General features: G+C 36.1%; 1 protein-coding gene and 1 pseudogene across 1 annotated transcript; both read left to right on the forward strand.

Moving 5' to 3' along the window:
• Nucleotides 1-7,062, forward strand: part of LOC113052275 (regulator of G-protein signaling 12-like) — a 31,158-nt pseudogene extending 24,096 nt beyond the window's left edge.
• Nucleotides 7,063-8,331: 1,269 nt separating this feature from the next.
• On the forward strand, nucleotides 8,332-13,583 carry LOC113052276 (zinc finger protein 37-like). The gene is made up of 3 exons (XM_026216701.1): nucleotides 8,332-9,163; nucleotides 11,083-11,256; nucleotides 12,520-13,583. Exons 1-3 carry the CDS (start codon nucleotides 8,455-8,457, stop codon nucleotides 13,218-13,220), a joined length of 1,584 nt encoding a protein of 527 aa, XP_026072486.1. The 5' UTR covers nucleotides 8,332-8,454; the 3' UTR covers nucleotides 13,221-13,583.
• Nucleotides 13,584-17,605: the final 4,022 nt, after the last annotated feature.

Consider the following 17,605-nt stretch of genomic DNA (forward strand, 5'->3'; position numbering starts at 1 on the left):
GTAAGTGATCGACTGTGAGCAGTTACACATATGGCTGGCATACGCTGTATATTTTTGCATTGTTTGCTGTGCACATTCTCAGCACAGATCTGGGGCCACATTCACCAGACATTTCTTAAGATAAATTCCAAGAAGTCTGTAAGAATGTTTTTTTTTTCTTAAGGAGAAAATTGAAGTCATTATCTGATTGAATAAATGGCATTTCTTGCTGAAAAATCAAAATGAAAAAAATTTAAGGATTGTCTTTTTGCACTGCCTGAAGATTACTGTAATAATCATAATAAGCACACACTCTATTTTCATTGCGACCAGCTTGATGGGCACTTAGCTTGGTGTTTTTAATGCACCGTGTTTTTGAACAGTCACTTTCAAAGAGCCTGTCTTAAATTGAAGCGATCTGTTTCATTCAATTGTGCGCCTACTTTTTGTGCTCTCCATAGAGTGAACGAGCACTGTGTGTACAGTAAGCTGCTACAGTAATAGCCACATGTATGGCCACGTTCATATGTGCTGAATAAGATTATTGTATTTAAAGGCAGAATAAAAAAAAGCCTTGTCTTACTCGTTTTAGTAGAGTTGTTAATACATTTCAAATTCAGAAAAGAGTTGCGTCACACATAATCATGACCCATCGTTTACATTATCCATAATTGGTGTGTCACTTCAAAAAACTCGTGCACATCGATATTAATAGTCCTACTATGTATTTTAGTCTATGTTGTTAGTGTTGTAGTAATGCTTAAATATAACAATTATTTTGAAATAACCCTTTAATTCATTCAATCATTCTCACCATTTGGGATTTAAGACAAGTCTTAAAAACTTTAGGAAGTTATTTATTTATTTACTTTCAAGATTTTTTATTCTCCTTATGTTTTGTCTTAAGAACGATCTTAAAATAAAAGATAAGCTATTCTTAAGAACAATTTTTTGGAGTACAAAATATTCTTAAGTTAGAAAATGGCAGCTAAGAAGCAAATTCTTCTTAAGAATGTTTCGTGAATGCAGCCACTGAATTCAGAATTTATACAAAAAAGAGCAATGTCTGATATAATCTGATTTTAATCTATAAAATAATTTGTGATCTGTGATTTTAAAACAAAAGGATTTCCTGATGTGAAATGTACATGCAGCTAGTTGAGTCTCATTGGGTGTGTAGTTGTGTGGTAAAGCAGGAACACTGCAGTTTTTGCCCTCTTAAACGTCAAACAGTAGTCATCTGAGCCAGCTTTTAGAAGTTAAAGTAAAACAGCACTAAGCTGTAATGGCTTGAAACAAATCCACCTCCCAGCTCCACAAAGCACGAACAAATGATTCAGTGCGATTCAATTTGATTCATTGCAGACTTTAATGCAAACCTGTTTGACCTGTTTTTTTCAGGTCAATAAATGCTATTTTCCTCTGTCAGGGAAGGATTTATCAGTAAATTTATACTGGGGCACATCTGTCAAAAGGGTCTAATCCCTAAATATGGGTACTGTTTCAAAACAGTATGTCTTTTAATGTTCAGTGCAGTACCTGGTCCCATAGACTGTCACACTGTGAGTGCATTATTATACACACACAGTTTCATATGTTTAGGCAAACTGAGAGATGTATAGAAATGATTTTCTGTGGTAATCAACAGCATGCCTGTCTTTAAACCTTAAATTGTATTGAAACTGAAACGGTAAGTTGTATGTGCCAAAGAAAGAATATTTAAGACTAGTTTGTTAAGTCACGTTTCTTGAGAAAAGAAACTAATGCAAAATTTTGTACATTTTTAGAGTGGAGAGACAGAAGTTCTCGATCTTGGCATGCCCATATCAAACCTTGATGGCCTACGAGTTGTTCTGGAGAGGGCTGATCCAGCCAAAGGTGTGCGCACACACACACACACACACACACACATGCTTACGCTCACACACACACAAACACACACACACACACACACACACACACACACACACACACACACACATGCTCACGCTCACACACACACACACACACACACACACACACACACACACACACACACACACACTATGCTATGTTTTATGGGAACTTTTCATAGAAATAATGATTTTTACACTGTACGATCTCTATATTCTATCCCCTAACCCTAAACCTATTCCTCACAGAAAACCTTCTGCTTTTTTACATTTTGAAAAGAAACAAACAAAAAAAACAAGGAGAACATTCCATAGATTTGTCTTGCTATTTTTTTTTTATATATACAGCTTGTTATACTGTAACTACCTATAAAACACTCTAGGTTTTTTAGAAATTTTTTCTTCAAACACACACATTCATGCATGCACAGCCTTGTGCACTAAGTTCTCCACTTCTCTCTGATAAAATCAAGTAATTATGTTCAAGGTCATTTCAACATTCCTTTGGGTAATTGCTTTGTTGTACTCCTTTACCAGACAAGTCTAAAACACTCAACTCCACAACACCAGCTGGCAAGAAAAGTCTGCCAAGAGAGGTGAGAATGACTTCAGTAAACACAGTGTGTGAGATGCCATGCCTGTTTCGATCCTTTAAATATCCAACATAATCTAATTACAGTCATCAATCAGAAACTAAATGCATCTTGAGCTAAATAACATTCTCTGTGTGTTACAAACTCGAAACATGCACGGATGCAGTGAGCTTGAACTTGTGGGTACACATGCATGACTTGTGTTACGTTTTAAAAAATATCACTATGCATTAGAAATGGCTTTGTCCAATGTTCAGACTAATTCCTTTATTTTATAAAGGGAATAAAACCTTCATGAACATGTCAATCTATAAGACATTCAGCACAATATTCATTCACCCTAAATAAGTCTTTACTGCATTGCTAGAGAGACGAAAGCTTGGCAGGAAATCCGTGGAAAGGAGATGGTGAAGACGATCATCCCCAGACAGCTGTGTCAGAGAGGAGGAAAGGGAAAAAGAATCATATAGATGAAGCAGAGGGTACATATTTACCACTTTTTTCTGACAGTGCGTTCATGTCCATAGTTTTTGTCAAATATAATCTGGGACATACACCAGACTTGTGTTAAAAGCTGGTAGATTTGCCTCAATTTTTATCTTTTAAATGGTTTGATATTTTCCAGTGTTATTTTAGTGTTATTTATAAAGTATTATACTATTTATTAATATTTTAAATTAGATTAAAACAATTTTTTTCTTGTTTAAAGTTCAAGTTAATACATGTTTTTTGTTGTTTTATATTTTTTAATATTTTTCACTTTTAATTTGTAATTTTAGTACTTAAACTTTAGTTAGTTTTCAAAACGACCTTTTAAACTTTCACATATAAAATTTCTCATATAAGATTTATTTATTTTTTATGTTTTAATAAAAAAAATGTTTAAAAGAAAATAGGTTTAGGTTTAGGTTTAGTAAAACAATAATTGTTTACATTTTATATACTGTTTATTTATAGTTTAAATCACTCTCCTTTTTTGTAGAATTTTTCAATTTGTTGAGTCGAGCTCAGAGCAGTCGTGTTGATGACCAGAGAGGCTTGCTGAGAAAAGAAGACCTTGTGCTTCCTGACTTTCTCCGTGTGGACCCAGATCCTGCCTGCTCAACCCCCACCTCCCACAAACCCGGCCACACCACCATCACAACCCCCCGACCTCCTAAACCCAGCTCCTCGAACGGACACCCCCGTGCAGCCAGCCCTGACACGCCCCCTTTCACCGCCCCGTTCTCCCCCATCCTACACTCCTCGGGTCCGCAGGGTCAGGAAGAGGAAGTGCTGGGTGATCTGACTCTTGTGGGGGAGGGTGACATCAGCAGCCCTAACTCCACTCTGCTCCCGCCTCTGTCAAGCTCTCCGCCCCCTAATGAGGGCAGTCGACCTGAGACCAACTTCACTCCTCCACCATGCATACACAGGCATCCCAGCCCAGGTATTTCTCCCACCTGACTAGCCGTGAGTGTGGCTGTGTGTGTGTGCGTGTGGTGGGTGGCATGTTTCATGTTAGATTAGTTTAATATTAAACACACAACCCGATTTCACCTGACACCTTACACACTTGACAGTGTTGATCTGACTAGTGTCAACTTCATAATGTCAAATTTATATTTACATATTTACACTACTATTTAAAGGTTTGGGGTCGGTAAGATTTTTGTTTTTAAAAGAACTTTCTTAGGCTTACAAGGCTGCATTTATTTGTTTAGTGAAAATAGTAATATTGTGAAATTTTATTACACTTTAAAATAACAGTTTTCTATTTCAATATATTTTAAAAGGTAACTTATTCCTGTAATGACAAAGCTGATTTTTTTTAAGCATCTTTACTCCAGTCTTCAGTGTAACATGATCCTTCAGAAATCATTTGCTGCTCAAGAAACATTTCTTCTTATTATTATAATGTTGAAAATAGTTGTGCTGCTTAATATTTTTGTGGAAATCATGATACATTATTTCAGGATACCTTAACTAGAAAGTTCAAAAGAACAGTATTTATTTTAAATATAAATGTTTTGTAACATTATAAAGATCTTTATTCCTTATTTTGATCAGTTTAAAACGTATTTCCTGAATGAATTTAATATTTAAGAAAATATACTGATGCCAGACTTTTTAATGATAGTGTAGCTGTGCTTGAAATTAAATACTAGTGTACTGCATACTGCCCAGTATTTACTATAAACTGCCTGATGTTTCTTTAAGATGTGCTAAGATATTTATATGCACTTATAAACATACTCACACGATTTAATTAAAAGAACTAATTCAGTGAGTTGTACATACAAAAAAATATGGTTTCTTTGAAGTTTTATTATCTTTTTTGATAGTGTTACAAAATAATGAGTCAAAAAAAAATAATTAAAATCCCAGATTTATCAGTTCATTGATCACACAGTAAAGAGAGGGACTGATCAAGTGCATTGCATTGTGGGATATACTATTCTGCACATTGTATTCTGATTGACACATAGTGTATAATAAAATATACACAGAATACATGTTATTTACTACAGAAATAGTATGAGCAGTACATTAGTATGCTTTTCGGATCATAGCCAGTTTTTCTGTAACTGTGGACTATCTAATGTGTACAGTATGTGTTGAACGAGGCATTCATTTGTCTTGTTTTGACACATCTTTATGAAAATAGGACACCCTTTAGATCATGTTGTAATTTAATTGTTCACAAAGACTGTGCTGTTTAAAGTGTTTCTGAGAACTGTAAATAATCATTTGAAAAACTGTCTCATATCATTTTATTGTTTATTCCTTTTGACTTTTCTTTTCCATAGCTGTGCAAATGTGTCTCTACTACCCATCTAATCACGATCCAACCATGCTGAATGTGAGACTTTAATCAGAGCTGTTCTGGCAGGAATACTCTTACAGTATTTCACAATACACTTTTAAGAGTCAAGCCGTATACAATGCTTTCAAACAGTCGCATGGTTGATTTGCTTGCCATCCTGTTTCCTTTGTAGTGATCATGTTGATTCTGTGTCAATCTATGATTAGATCTAATAAATGCTGGCAAAATCAGTCTAGACTTGCCTGTGATCTTGTGTATCATCCCTATATCTATGTTATCATGTTTCTTTATGCTCCTTTCTTTACTTTTCTGCATCTTCATTTTCCATTCATACTTGCCTTGATTGCATTTGACAAATAAACTGAAACCTTGTTGATCCAGATGTCTTGAGATCTGAAACCACTCACAAACCTCAAAGCATTATTGACAATGTTTATCCTATAATAATAATGTCTGATATTATGTACAGCAAGTGTTTGCAAAGAAATACTTTCAAATCTACTGAAACTGCTTAAATAAAATGACTGCATGAAATGCACCAGTAATCCATGAGAGCATGAACATGAAGAAAGCTCTTCCATCTCCAGTGTTTGTCTGTTTACAATGATCATGCACTAGAAACCTTCTACTCACACCTAAATCTGACTCATTTTAAATGTGTTGTAGTAATTTTACACTAAACCGGTTGGCTACAATATAGGGATTAGATTTATAATAACAATAACAATACTTTTAACTTTTTGGTTTTCTACAAATTTGCAAATACACCAATAGTCTATAAAGATTTTTTATTTTTTTTATTTTATTGATTTATTTATTTGCTAATGAGGACATATTGCCACCTTGTGGTTGGATGGTCAGTGTCAAAGTAATAATGCTTACTGTTGAGTTTTTGTCCACTAATTAATTCATAGTGATTCATAATAATCCCCTAGAACATTCTGTCACGTATAAAAAATCAAAACTCCATTATCATTGAAAATCGTCTAAAAAATATATGCAGTATTTAAGAGCATTTCAGTGTAATTTGCAGAGAGTTTATAATGAAGCCTAAACCCAACTTTCATTTACCAATCAACCAAATCTGATTCCGGTTCCCAATTCCTACAGTCACTTTATATTAATTTATATGCGCTGTACTGACTTGTTTGCAAACCTTTCTCCAGATACAGAAGAAGGAAACACACGCACTTCATCTGTCAACAACCATCCCTCTTCAGCAGCCCAAGTGCTGGACAAGGGGGTCAGTGTGGAGGGGGTTATTCTGGAGGACAGCTTTGAGGGTTACGCAGCAGAGCTTCGCCAGTGCCAGAACAAAATGAGAAATGGCATTTACCCCCCCACAGAAGCGTCCCGTCCCCTTAGCGGGGTGCTGGAGGTCAATGAGAGTGACACAGTGCAATACAAAGCAACGTTTGTCTGACGGAAGCTGCTTGTTGGACATTTTCAAAGACTGATATGAAGCTAAAATGTGTATGTGGAAAATATTGTGTATGTTAATAATGTAATCTATAACTGAAAAGCTTATTCCTTAATATTTTTTCCTAACTTAAGACCATTCTTTATTTATTGATAAGAATTGGGATCATTGTGCACATCAGAATATCAATGTAACTAGTTGGGAATTTTAGTGGAAGGTAAATGCAATCGGTTTCAGTAGATATAGTGGAACTTAGTCCACAAATTCAGATGAATTTATTTAATTGGAATGTTTTGTTTTTGGAAATGCAAACACATCTAGTCTAATGTTAAACAGATTTGGTTATGATTATTATTAAAAATGCATTTAAAATTTTTATTTTTGAGTCATCTATTTGTGACTAATTTGTGGGCTCACTTTGTTTATGTTGTAACTATTGTTAGCTTTTTTGCAATTAGTGAGATCAATTCATACTTCAAAGAATAACTTTTATAAGAAAGAGCAAGAGCATGGCAAATTACGCATACATAGTATGCATCTGAATATGCCAAAATATTTGCTAAAAAATTTACATCAAAGAACAACTGAAAATTAAAAAAAAAAAAAAAATAGAGTGAAAGGAGGCAAACCTACAGCAAGTGAGATGTACAGTAAGCGTACAATGAGTCCAGTATGAATTCTAAAACGTGTCTAAGAGCGACATCTACTGGTCATTAGACAAAACAGAATTTGTCCTGCCTTAAAAGTCAAAACAAAAGACATTTCTGTATTGTTCCAGTCAAACTATTTTTAACAGCACAGTTAGTCTTTGATGACAAGTTGACAAATATATGAAATGTTATTTAAAGTGACAGTTCACCCAAAAATATATATTACCTCATGATTTACTCACCTTCAAGCCATCCTAGGTGTAGATTTCTTCTGTCAGATGAATACAGTCGGAGTTATATTTGAAAATGTCCTGGATCTTCCAAGCTTCATAAAGGAAGTGAATGGGTGGTAATATTCAATAGTCCAAAAGAAATCCAATAAAGTGCATCCATCCACCATAAAAAGTGTCCCACGCGGCTTCGAATCTTGAGGAAGTGAATTGATGCATTTTTGTAAGAAAAATATTAATATTTAAAACTTTATAAGCCTTAATCTCTATTTTACAGATTCAGGAGCCCCTAATTAATCCCTCAGTGCCATGTGGGACAATTCTCATGATGGATGGATTCACTTTATTGGACTTCTATTGGACCACTGAATATTACCACCCATTCAATGACATTATAAAGCTTGGATGAGCCAGGACATATTTTTAATATAACTCCAAATGTATTTGTCTGAAAAAAGAAAGTTATAAACACCTAGTATGGCTTGAGGGTGAGTAATTGATGAAGAAATTTTCATTTTTGGGTGAACTATCCCTTTAAGGATACACCAGTTCATCACTACATGACATCATAAAATACATTTAAGCTAAGCCTTTTACACTTCATACTGTGTGAGCATATTGCATATTATCTATCTATCTATCTATCTATCTATCTATCTATCTATCTATCTATCTATCTATCTATCTATCTATCTATCTATCTATCTATCTATCTATCTATATTTGTCTTCAGCTACAGAATGCCTCTTTAGGGGTCGCTGTTTATTTTGTCAACTTCCGAGGTGGGAGGAAGTTCGTCTGATGTTCTATGGTGTCTCTTCATCCTCTGTGTACATCTCGATCAGACACTGTCCCATCTGCGTTAAGTGCCTGCGCTCTTCAGCATGAACCGAAAAAGAAACCACTGCTATCTGGAGACAGGGCCGTCCTCGGAGTCCCAGGCCGCGTTTGTGGACAACACAAGGTCCTTCAGCCGAGACGAGGAGGATTTCTCCGAGCTCGAGCCCGACGAGCAGCTGGTGTGCTCGGTGACCGAGATCACGGAGCACCTGGGCAGGAACATCACGGTGGTGCTGGAGTCCGCGCTGTCCGAGATACGCAAGCTGGTCAGCGTCCGGATCAGAGTCCTGAAGATGGAGCTCCGCGAGAAAACCGACGAGATCGAGCTGCTGAAAGCCAAGCTGGAGTCGACGGAGAAAGATGGGAGGGTTTCTAACTCCAGCAGCCTGGACTTCAGGAAAGCAGAGCATCAAACGGGCCAGAAATACTACGCCGACCCGAAGAAAGCCAAACCCGGGACGCCCGTGGTTAAGAAGGAGAACATCAACGCGATCTGCGATTATCTGATGAAGGATAAGAACCAGAGGGGTGCTGCTGAAGTGGAGAGCGACCACAGCAATCAGGCCTTTGGGTCCGAGCGGGACATGCGGACCGAGCCGCAGCCGCACGCCTCTCTGAGCCTGTGGACGGACAGCGGTCCCCCGGACACCGACACGGACTCGGACATTTTCAGCATGCTGCCATCCGCCAGCAAGCGTTTATATGACTACGAGTGGATGACAGGGGTCGAACTCAACTCAGCTGAGTTTAAAGGTACAACCTAGAGTTGCATGCATGAATTGTGTCATACGATGTTTGCATACATTGTCGAATGCATGCATACATTATAGTATGTTGATGCATATACTGTAGTTTATTGATGCATATAGTTTTATAAAGTATGCATGCATTTCAATATGTATAGATGCATATAGTATTCATGTATTGTGGTATATGTTTTCTTTTTAGTATGTGTTTTGTTGATTATAGTATAATGTGGTTGCAAATAGTCAAGTCACCTTTATTTATATAGTGCTTCAAACAAAAACAAAAAAATAGTGTCATAGCATCTGAACAAAATTAATTAAGAAAACAGCGTGTCAATAATGCAACATGACAGTTAAAGGCAGTTCATCACTGAATCCAGTGATGTCATCATCATTCATAACAGTTCAGTTTAAACGGTATCTGTGCATTCATTTGCAATCGAGTCAAAGATATCGCTTTAAATGAAGTGTCCTCAACTAAAGAAGGCAGAGGCGACAGCGGCAAGGAACCAAAACTCCATCGGTGACGGAATGGAGAAAAAACCTTGGGAGAAACCAGGCTCAGTCGGGGGGCCAGTTCTCCTCTGACCAGACGAAACCAGAAGTTCAATTCCAGGCTGCAGCAAAAGTCAGATTGGACAGACGAATCATCTTTATAATATAAAGATAAAAATAATATTCTTGCAGTGTCTTATAGGTTTGCATATAGTTTATAGTATGTATATAGAAGCATGTAGTTGTATAAAGTAGGCATGCACTGTAACATGCATATAGTATGCATGCATTGCAATATCTATATTAGATGCATATACAGTAGTATTCATGCATTGTGATATGTTTTCTTTTTAATGTGTCTTGTTGATTATAGTATGACTGTGGTTGCATAAAATATGCATGCATTGTCTTATTTGTTTGCATAGAGTTTATAGTATGCGTGCATTATAGTATATATATTAATGAAGTTGTGTAAAGTATGCATGTGTATAGTATTTATGCTTTATATGTGTAGAAACCTATAGTATGCATGTAACATACATCCATTATATGTGTGCTTGTAGTGTGCATTCATGACCTTATGCATAAATGTAAAAAATTACATGCATTGTAGAATACATATACATCATGCATATAACATTAATGTATGGTGTACAGTACATATTTACATGTAGTATGCATTCTTTGTAATACATAGTTGCATATTGTATGTTTATAGTTGCCTTTAGGTTGCATGTGTTGTGGTATGCATGCATTGTTTTTTTTTTGTTTTTTTCAAATGCTGTTTTTGCTGCAATATTCTATAATATTTGAATATTTTACCAATGCATGTCAGATTTTGAATGAAATGTAAATATGCTACATAAAGTTTAATTGTATCTATGTCGCTTCAGTTATACAATTAATTCAGTTAATGACTGCTGACATGTAAAAGGTGTTTAAAGGGTTAGTTCACCGAAAAATGTAAATTATGTCATTAATAACTCACCCTCGTGTAGTTCCAAACCCATGAGACCTCCGTTCATCTTCGGGACACAGATTAAGATATTTTAGATTTAGTCCGAGAGCTTTTTTTTTGACAGAAATGTATTTTGGATGTTTCAAAAAAATCTAAGTGACTCTCTGATGTCACATGGACTACTTTGATGATGTTTTTCTTACCTTTCTGGACATGGACAGTATACCGTACACACAGCTTCAATGGAGGGACTGAGAGCTCTCGGACTAAATCTAAAATATCTTAAAACTGTTCTGAAGATGAACCGAAGTCTTACAGGTTTGGAACGACATGAGGGTGAGTTATTAATTACATAATTTTCATTTTTGGATGAACTAACCCTTTAAGGGTGAAAAAAAGGAATTTAAAGCTGAATATTGTATGTATAAATGAGCAAAACCCAGTCTATCCCTGTTTTCCCTTTGCTTCTTTAGGTGATACTGAAACAAAATGTGAAGACGTTCCCACTGTGGATGAGGAGGATGACACTGAAGACTCTGAAGGAGGGAGAGGAAGTTTGAGGTCAGTGTCCGACCATTTTCCTCTGGACACTCAGGGCTCCCCGCGGGAGGACAGGAGCAGCCCAGCGGAGGACAGTGTTGAGCCAGGTCAGTGTGGTAAAAGACAAGGAATGTGGCAGTTCCACATGAACTCTAGATAAATACAGCTGGGAGGAATTATGTGTTCTGCACTTCTGAACATTAAATTGATCTTTATATTCTTATTAAATTCATTCATTGATCCTTACCTTGAAAGTTATGTGTACTGTAAGGTAAGTTTCAGATATTTAGTCTTAGTCTTTATGCTCCAAATATTACCAACAGCCTTGTCAGAATAAAAAACTTGAAGAAAAAAAACTAGTGTTTTTGTAGAGAAAATGTTGGGCAGGAATTGTTCAGATGATGGGTGAACATATCATAATGTTGTCTAAAAGTTAATGTTAGTTTTCTAAAGTGTGTAAACAAAATGGCTATAAGTAGGTACATTTTGATGTCATGTTATTTTAAACTGTATGTATTTACTATCAGCCATTGTGCAATGGAAATTGGATTTTGTATTGATCAAAACCCTTACTGATCACTACTTCTATACCCTTAAAAATATATAATTCCTTGTTTTTTTATGCATCTGGCTAGCTTCTACTAAATATTGTAGAATTTAATTTTCTGTAAAGTTGCTTTGCAATGATTTGTGTTGTAAAAAGCGCTATAAAAATAAACTTGAATTGGCTAGTATGTTTGACGTCTATAAGAATTCAAATGTTTTTTAAAGGAGTCTTACCAGAGCTGCATTTATTTGATCCAAAAACCACGGTAATATTGTCCAATAATATTACTTTTTACATGATGTGTTTTTGATTTTGCTATATTTTAGAAGATAATTTATTTAAAATATAATTTCTGTGATGGCAGAGTTGAATTTCAATCAGCCATTACGCCAGTCTTCAGTGTCACATGATCCTTCAGAAATAGTATTTATTATTATTATTATTAATAATGTTGAAAACAGTTGGAAACTGTGATACTACATTTCAGGATACATTTCGATTTACAAAGTAATATAAAGTTGAATAGAACAGCATTTATTAAAAATAGAAATCTTTAATACTATATAAACGTCACTAATATTAAATGTATCCTTGCTACTTTATTTTTTAAATAACTGTCCCTACATTTTTAAATGATAGTGAATGTTAGACATTACACAGAATGACAACTTCAGTCACCTTGTATTTTCTGAAAACAAGATGCAATGATAGTTACTCCATTCAGGTTTAAAACAACAAGATAGTGAGGGTAAGTTGACAGAATTTTCAGTTTCCTCTTTTAAATCCTTTTGGTGTTAATTGTTATACTGACCCTCTCTTCCAGGTCAGCAGTTCTCCTCTCACAGCTTCATCTGCCCCTTCTGTGGAACCCTTTGCCCTGACTCTTCTTTCCTGGAGGAGCACATCAAGCTCATGCATCATGACGAGAGCACTCTTCAGTCGGCCCCAGGTGCTTCTTCCTCTCATGCGGAGGGCGACTCGGGCCGAGCTCTGGGAGCCCCAGAAAGACCTGTTGGCCGGGGCGCACGGGAGAAGAAAGTGGAGGGTGGCTATGAGTGCGGCGACTGCGGCCGTCATTTCAACTACCTTGGAAACCTGCGTCAGCACCAGCGCATCCACACCGGCGAGAAGCCTTTCGTTTGCCCTGAGTGCGGAGAGCGTTTCCGGCACGCCGCGCGTCTCAAGAGCCACCGTCTCAGCCACAGCGGAGCCCAGAGCCCCTTCCCCTGCCCCCAGTGCGGTAAGGGCTTCCCAGTACTGTCCGGACTGAAGCGCCACCAGCGTGTGCATACGGGAGAGAGTCCATACGCTTGTCCTCAATGCGGCCGCAGATTTAAAGAGCTGGGCAACTTGTACACACACATGCGCATTCACAGCGGCGCTACGCCCTATTCTTGCTACCAGTGTGGGCGGAGCTTCAGGCATCTGGGCACATATAAGAGTCATCGCTGTATGCCGGCTACACAGTTAGCCAGTGGACACAGTCCAGCATGGGCGCAGGAAGACAAGGTGCAAACCGGGTAACAGGCTGGGAACAGGTCTGTTCAAAAAGTGGTTCGTTACTTTCTCGACTGCTGGTTCAGGATCAGTTTCAAGTCTGAGAAAAAAGCTCGGCTGGGGAAAGATGTGAGAAAGGCCATTAAGATGATACAACAACATCAGGTTTCTTCATAAACATGAGGCTGTATGAATTAGCGCATCTTGTTTATTCAAGTTGGTTCATGGCATCTTTAATCGTAAACTGCTGCTCGTTAAATGTTTGTTTTTTAAACATTTTGCAATAATTTCTTCCAGCGTCAAACATTAAAAGGTGTTTGAATGTCCATACACAGTATTTTAAGACTTGATGTAATTTAACTAATTTTCTTTTACATCAAAACTTTTTTTCTAAAATATGTTTCTGACTCTGTTTAGAAGCAGATAACAGGGCCCCAAGGACCTACTAAAACTAATTTGACAACACAGTCTCACTCTTACACATAAGCACCATGGTGTCAGATAGTTATACAATGCTACTTGGATATATACCTATTGTGTTGAATAATTACCATATCCATTTACTGTATGTACACATATGTACACATCAAAAGTTTGGGGTCTGTATGATTTTTTTTTTTTACGTTTCTGAAGTACAAAAGAAAAAAAACAACAGTGTTCATTTGAAATGGGTAACATTAGAAACATCTTTGATTTTTTTTTTATCAAAAAGAAAAACAAAACTCTGACCCCGAACATGATACTTCAGATAATACCATGGTGTGTGTCCTACGCCAGTCCAATTAGTATGCATTAATTAAGTCTGAATATACCGGTGAAGATTAAACCGGAATTAATTTTTATAGAATTATAGATCTGCAAGTTACGTTCTAATTGCTAACTGTTAATAGGGTTGCCCGGAATATAGCTAATGTAACACAATTTAATAAAACTGAAAGTTGGTTTAGCAAATCAAAATCATGGTTTTGAAAAATCAGGTAGTTTAAAATGCATTGCAGTGTCATTTTGAAAAGATTACAAGCTTGTATTGACGGGCGCATTTAAAGCGCGCGAGTGCTGCCATCGTGTGGAGGACTTCTGTTACTGCATCACCGCCTCAGTCAGCGGATCTGTGTTCAATTTGTTCGAATTGTGTGATCGCACTATTAACACTTTTTTATTATTTATATTAGTGCATTTGTTTATATACTTCTACCTGTATTTTAACAGCTTATAAGTTTGAAAAAATATACCTGAATGGAAACAATATGGATTAAGAAAACGTGTTATTCTGAAATGAACTTGGACATGTTTAATGGAAAGGACTTTACCAAATCTTAGAAATACAAGAAATCCATCGGATTCATTTTAACAACTCGGGTTTAATTTTACTCAAAATATCCTGAATATTAATGATTAAATAACACAAAAAAATAAATTAAGTACAATTTGTTATTTCTCAGTGATAACTTTGAATGATCTGTACAAGGCAAACTGAACTGTAACTAATAAATACTCTTAAGATATGGTTTGGGTTGTTTATGTATTTGTAAGCGGATGCTGGCATCATGACATGGATTAAAAATAACATATGAAGTGAAGTTTGTTTTTTAACCTGCTTTGAAAATGCTATGGACACAAACAGCTATGGATTGCTTTAGACGGGTTGAATGCTCTTGCAGTCATTCCTCCTGTAAATGTCTCTCAGAAATACATGAGAAAAAGAAGCTGTGGCATTTAACAGAGGGGAACATATAAGTCAGGAAGGACTGAGAGAAAGAACAACATTCAGCCAGGAACTATTTATTCTTTATTAGAGGGTGACAAGTCTTTGTCAGTAATCACGGTGCCTTAATAACACACTGCCAGCTGAACTTCTCATTTCTCCAGGAGATTGCAGTGTGACTGAAAGACTATCTTTCAGGATTTTTTTGTTTTTTTTACATATTCTCACTTGTAGACTACACAGTGAATTGTAGATCCCCAAAGATGAAATATAAATAAGGGGACAATTTGACATATATTAGTGATTGAATAAATCTACACTAAATGCTGTACGTTAAGCTTTTCTTCCTTTGCTCTCAGCAAATGATTTGTATTAATGTATATATACAGTGGGGCTCGAAAGTTTGGGAATTTGAAGATCAAGGTAAATTGTACTTAATTTGTGTACCGGGAAACATACAAGTATCTTCTGTTGCTTACGAAGGGCAGAACTAAATGGAAAAAATTTATATTTCAACAAAATAAGACAAATTTGGCCATCTTCATTGTGTTCAAAAGTTTTCACCCCCCAGCTCTTAATGCATCTTGTTTCCTTCTGGAGCATCAGTGAATGTTTGAATCTTTTTTAATAATTGTGTTTGAGTCCCTCAAATGTCCTCAGTGTGATAAGGTGCATCTCAAAATCATAAAGTCCCTGCTGGAAAGGGTTCAAATATGCAAATATACTGGACAACTGAAGAATCTGCAGGATCTTAAAGATTTTTCTGAAGAACGCTGCTCAGTTTAACTGTTCAGAACAAACAAGGGACTCATGCACAACCATCACAAAACAGAAAGACAGCCGAAGATCATCAGGTAACAGAACACAGTACTAAGAACCAAGGGTTCCCAAACTTTTGAGTAGGGTTATTTTAATAATTTCAGCATTTTTTTTTTTTTGTCTTGTGGAATAAATGTTAATATCTTTTATGCACAATATCTTACTCAGGACAGTACTAAATAAAATATAACATGCATTTAGTATTATCTCTCTTATTTTTTGAAAATTACTCATATTTTCACATATTCTACAAGGGGTGCCCAAACTTTCGATCCCCACTGTATATATATATATATATATATATATATATATATATATATATATATATATATAAATGTATACTATGCAGTTTTTCATAAATTGTTCATAAGACTCTTCACAAGTAGGCAAAAACTGTTTGTTTTGAGCTCACTGTGCACAATATACTAGCAATAGCAGGTAACCATGCTAAACATAAGATATAATAAATTAAGAATAAGTTCTTCTTTTGAGCTGATTCTTTTCATCGAAGCGGTTGACTGCCTGTAATTGCACTGAATGATTCGGCTGATTTGATTGTAGCAGAGCTCTCTGATTGAATGATTAGGAAGGAGAACATCAAAATGAAGGAACTGAATATGTAACAGTCCTGCTTATTATTGAAAAGTTTGGTTTGACGATGCATCCCCTAAAAGTTCAGACATATTTAGACACGTAATTGTCGTATAACCTTGCTGTTTGCACGTTCTGTTATTTTTAATCAAGAGATGTTTTGTGCATTGACATGCATTTCTAAAGGTTTTCTTTGGATGCTTTAAAAAGGCTTTTTACCTAGAAGGCATGAATTATTGCATTGCTGTACTTCCATTCAGTGTTGAATTCTCACCTACACACTGACACAAGCATTGCACAATGACTGGACCAATATCAATTTAAAACGTGACTGCTGTGTGCATTGATGTGGGTCTGAATGCTTGCCCATCAGCACACCCGTGGTTCAGCTAGAAATAGCCCATAACATCTATTCCTTTGCACTCAGTATAAAAAGGACATGGCCATGTCTGTTAGAAACCTTAAAAATGTTAATTAAATCATGAAATTCTGCAGTTTCTAAATGAAATTTGTTTCTATACCAATGTTGTAGCACTTTTTTCAATATACATAGAACAACGCCAGTAAATTCTCCAGGTTGTCCACAGAAAAGCATGTTATTTATTTGCTTATGGCATTTCCAGTACTATACATTATAGAATTTTTTGTGTTTATCTGAAATTAGTAATAAAATCCGATCGACCAACAGAGTATCTCTGTGCAATTTTCTACAAAAGACAGAATTCCTGTACTGAAATGACATTCTTCAATTATATAACACTGCATTCATTCAGATGAAGGGGGTTGATGCATACAAACTAGAATACAAATGGGAGAAAACAATAAGAGTCGTTCCGATTGTTTCCTGATCAAATATTATCTTCAAAGGCACAAACATGAAAGGTAATCTGTAAATATCTGCTTGGAAGCAAAATATGCCTGAGTTAGTATTTGCACCATTCTGTGTCTCTGGATGAAATGCAGCTTTGGTTAATAGATACCAGGCAGAATCATTAATCCTTCGCATTTGTTTTGCATTTCTGGGAATTCTGAAAGGTTACCGCCGAGTGTAATCTAATGTCTTTGCTTTTAATATTTCAGCAAACCCAAACATGCATTGTGTTCTCTGGGAACAGCTCCGATGAGGCCAGAACCCTTAAGAACAGACATTAAGAACAATATGTCAGAATATGCCAAGAGTCATTTTATGAAATAATGATGAATTGTGGCTATTTATTAGAGATCAAACTTCTTTAGCGATCACAATATACCTCATTAAACCTGTACCTGATATTAGCTATTCATTTTAAAGAAATAT

This window comes from Carassius auratus, chromosome 32, assembly GCF_003368295.1.
Source record: "Carassius auratus strain Wakin chromosome 32, ASM336829v1, whole genome shotgun sequence".
In the NCBI taxonomy this organism is placed as follows: Eukaryota; Metazoa; Chordata; class Actinopteri; order Cypriniformes; family Cyprinidae; genus Carassius; species Carassius auratus.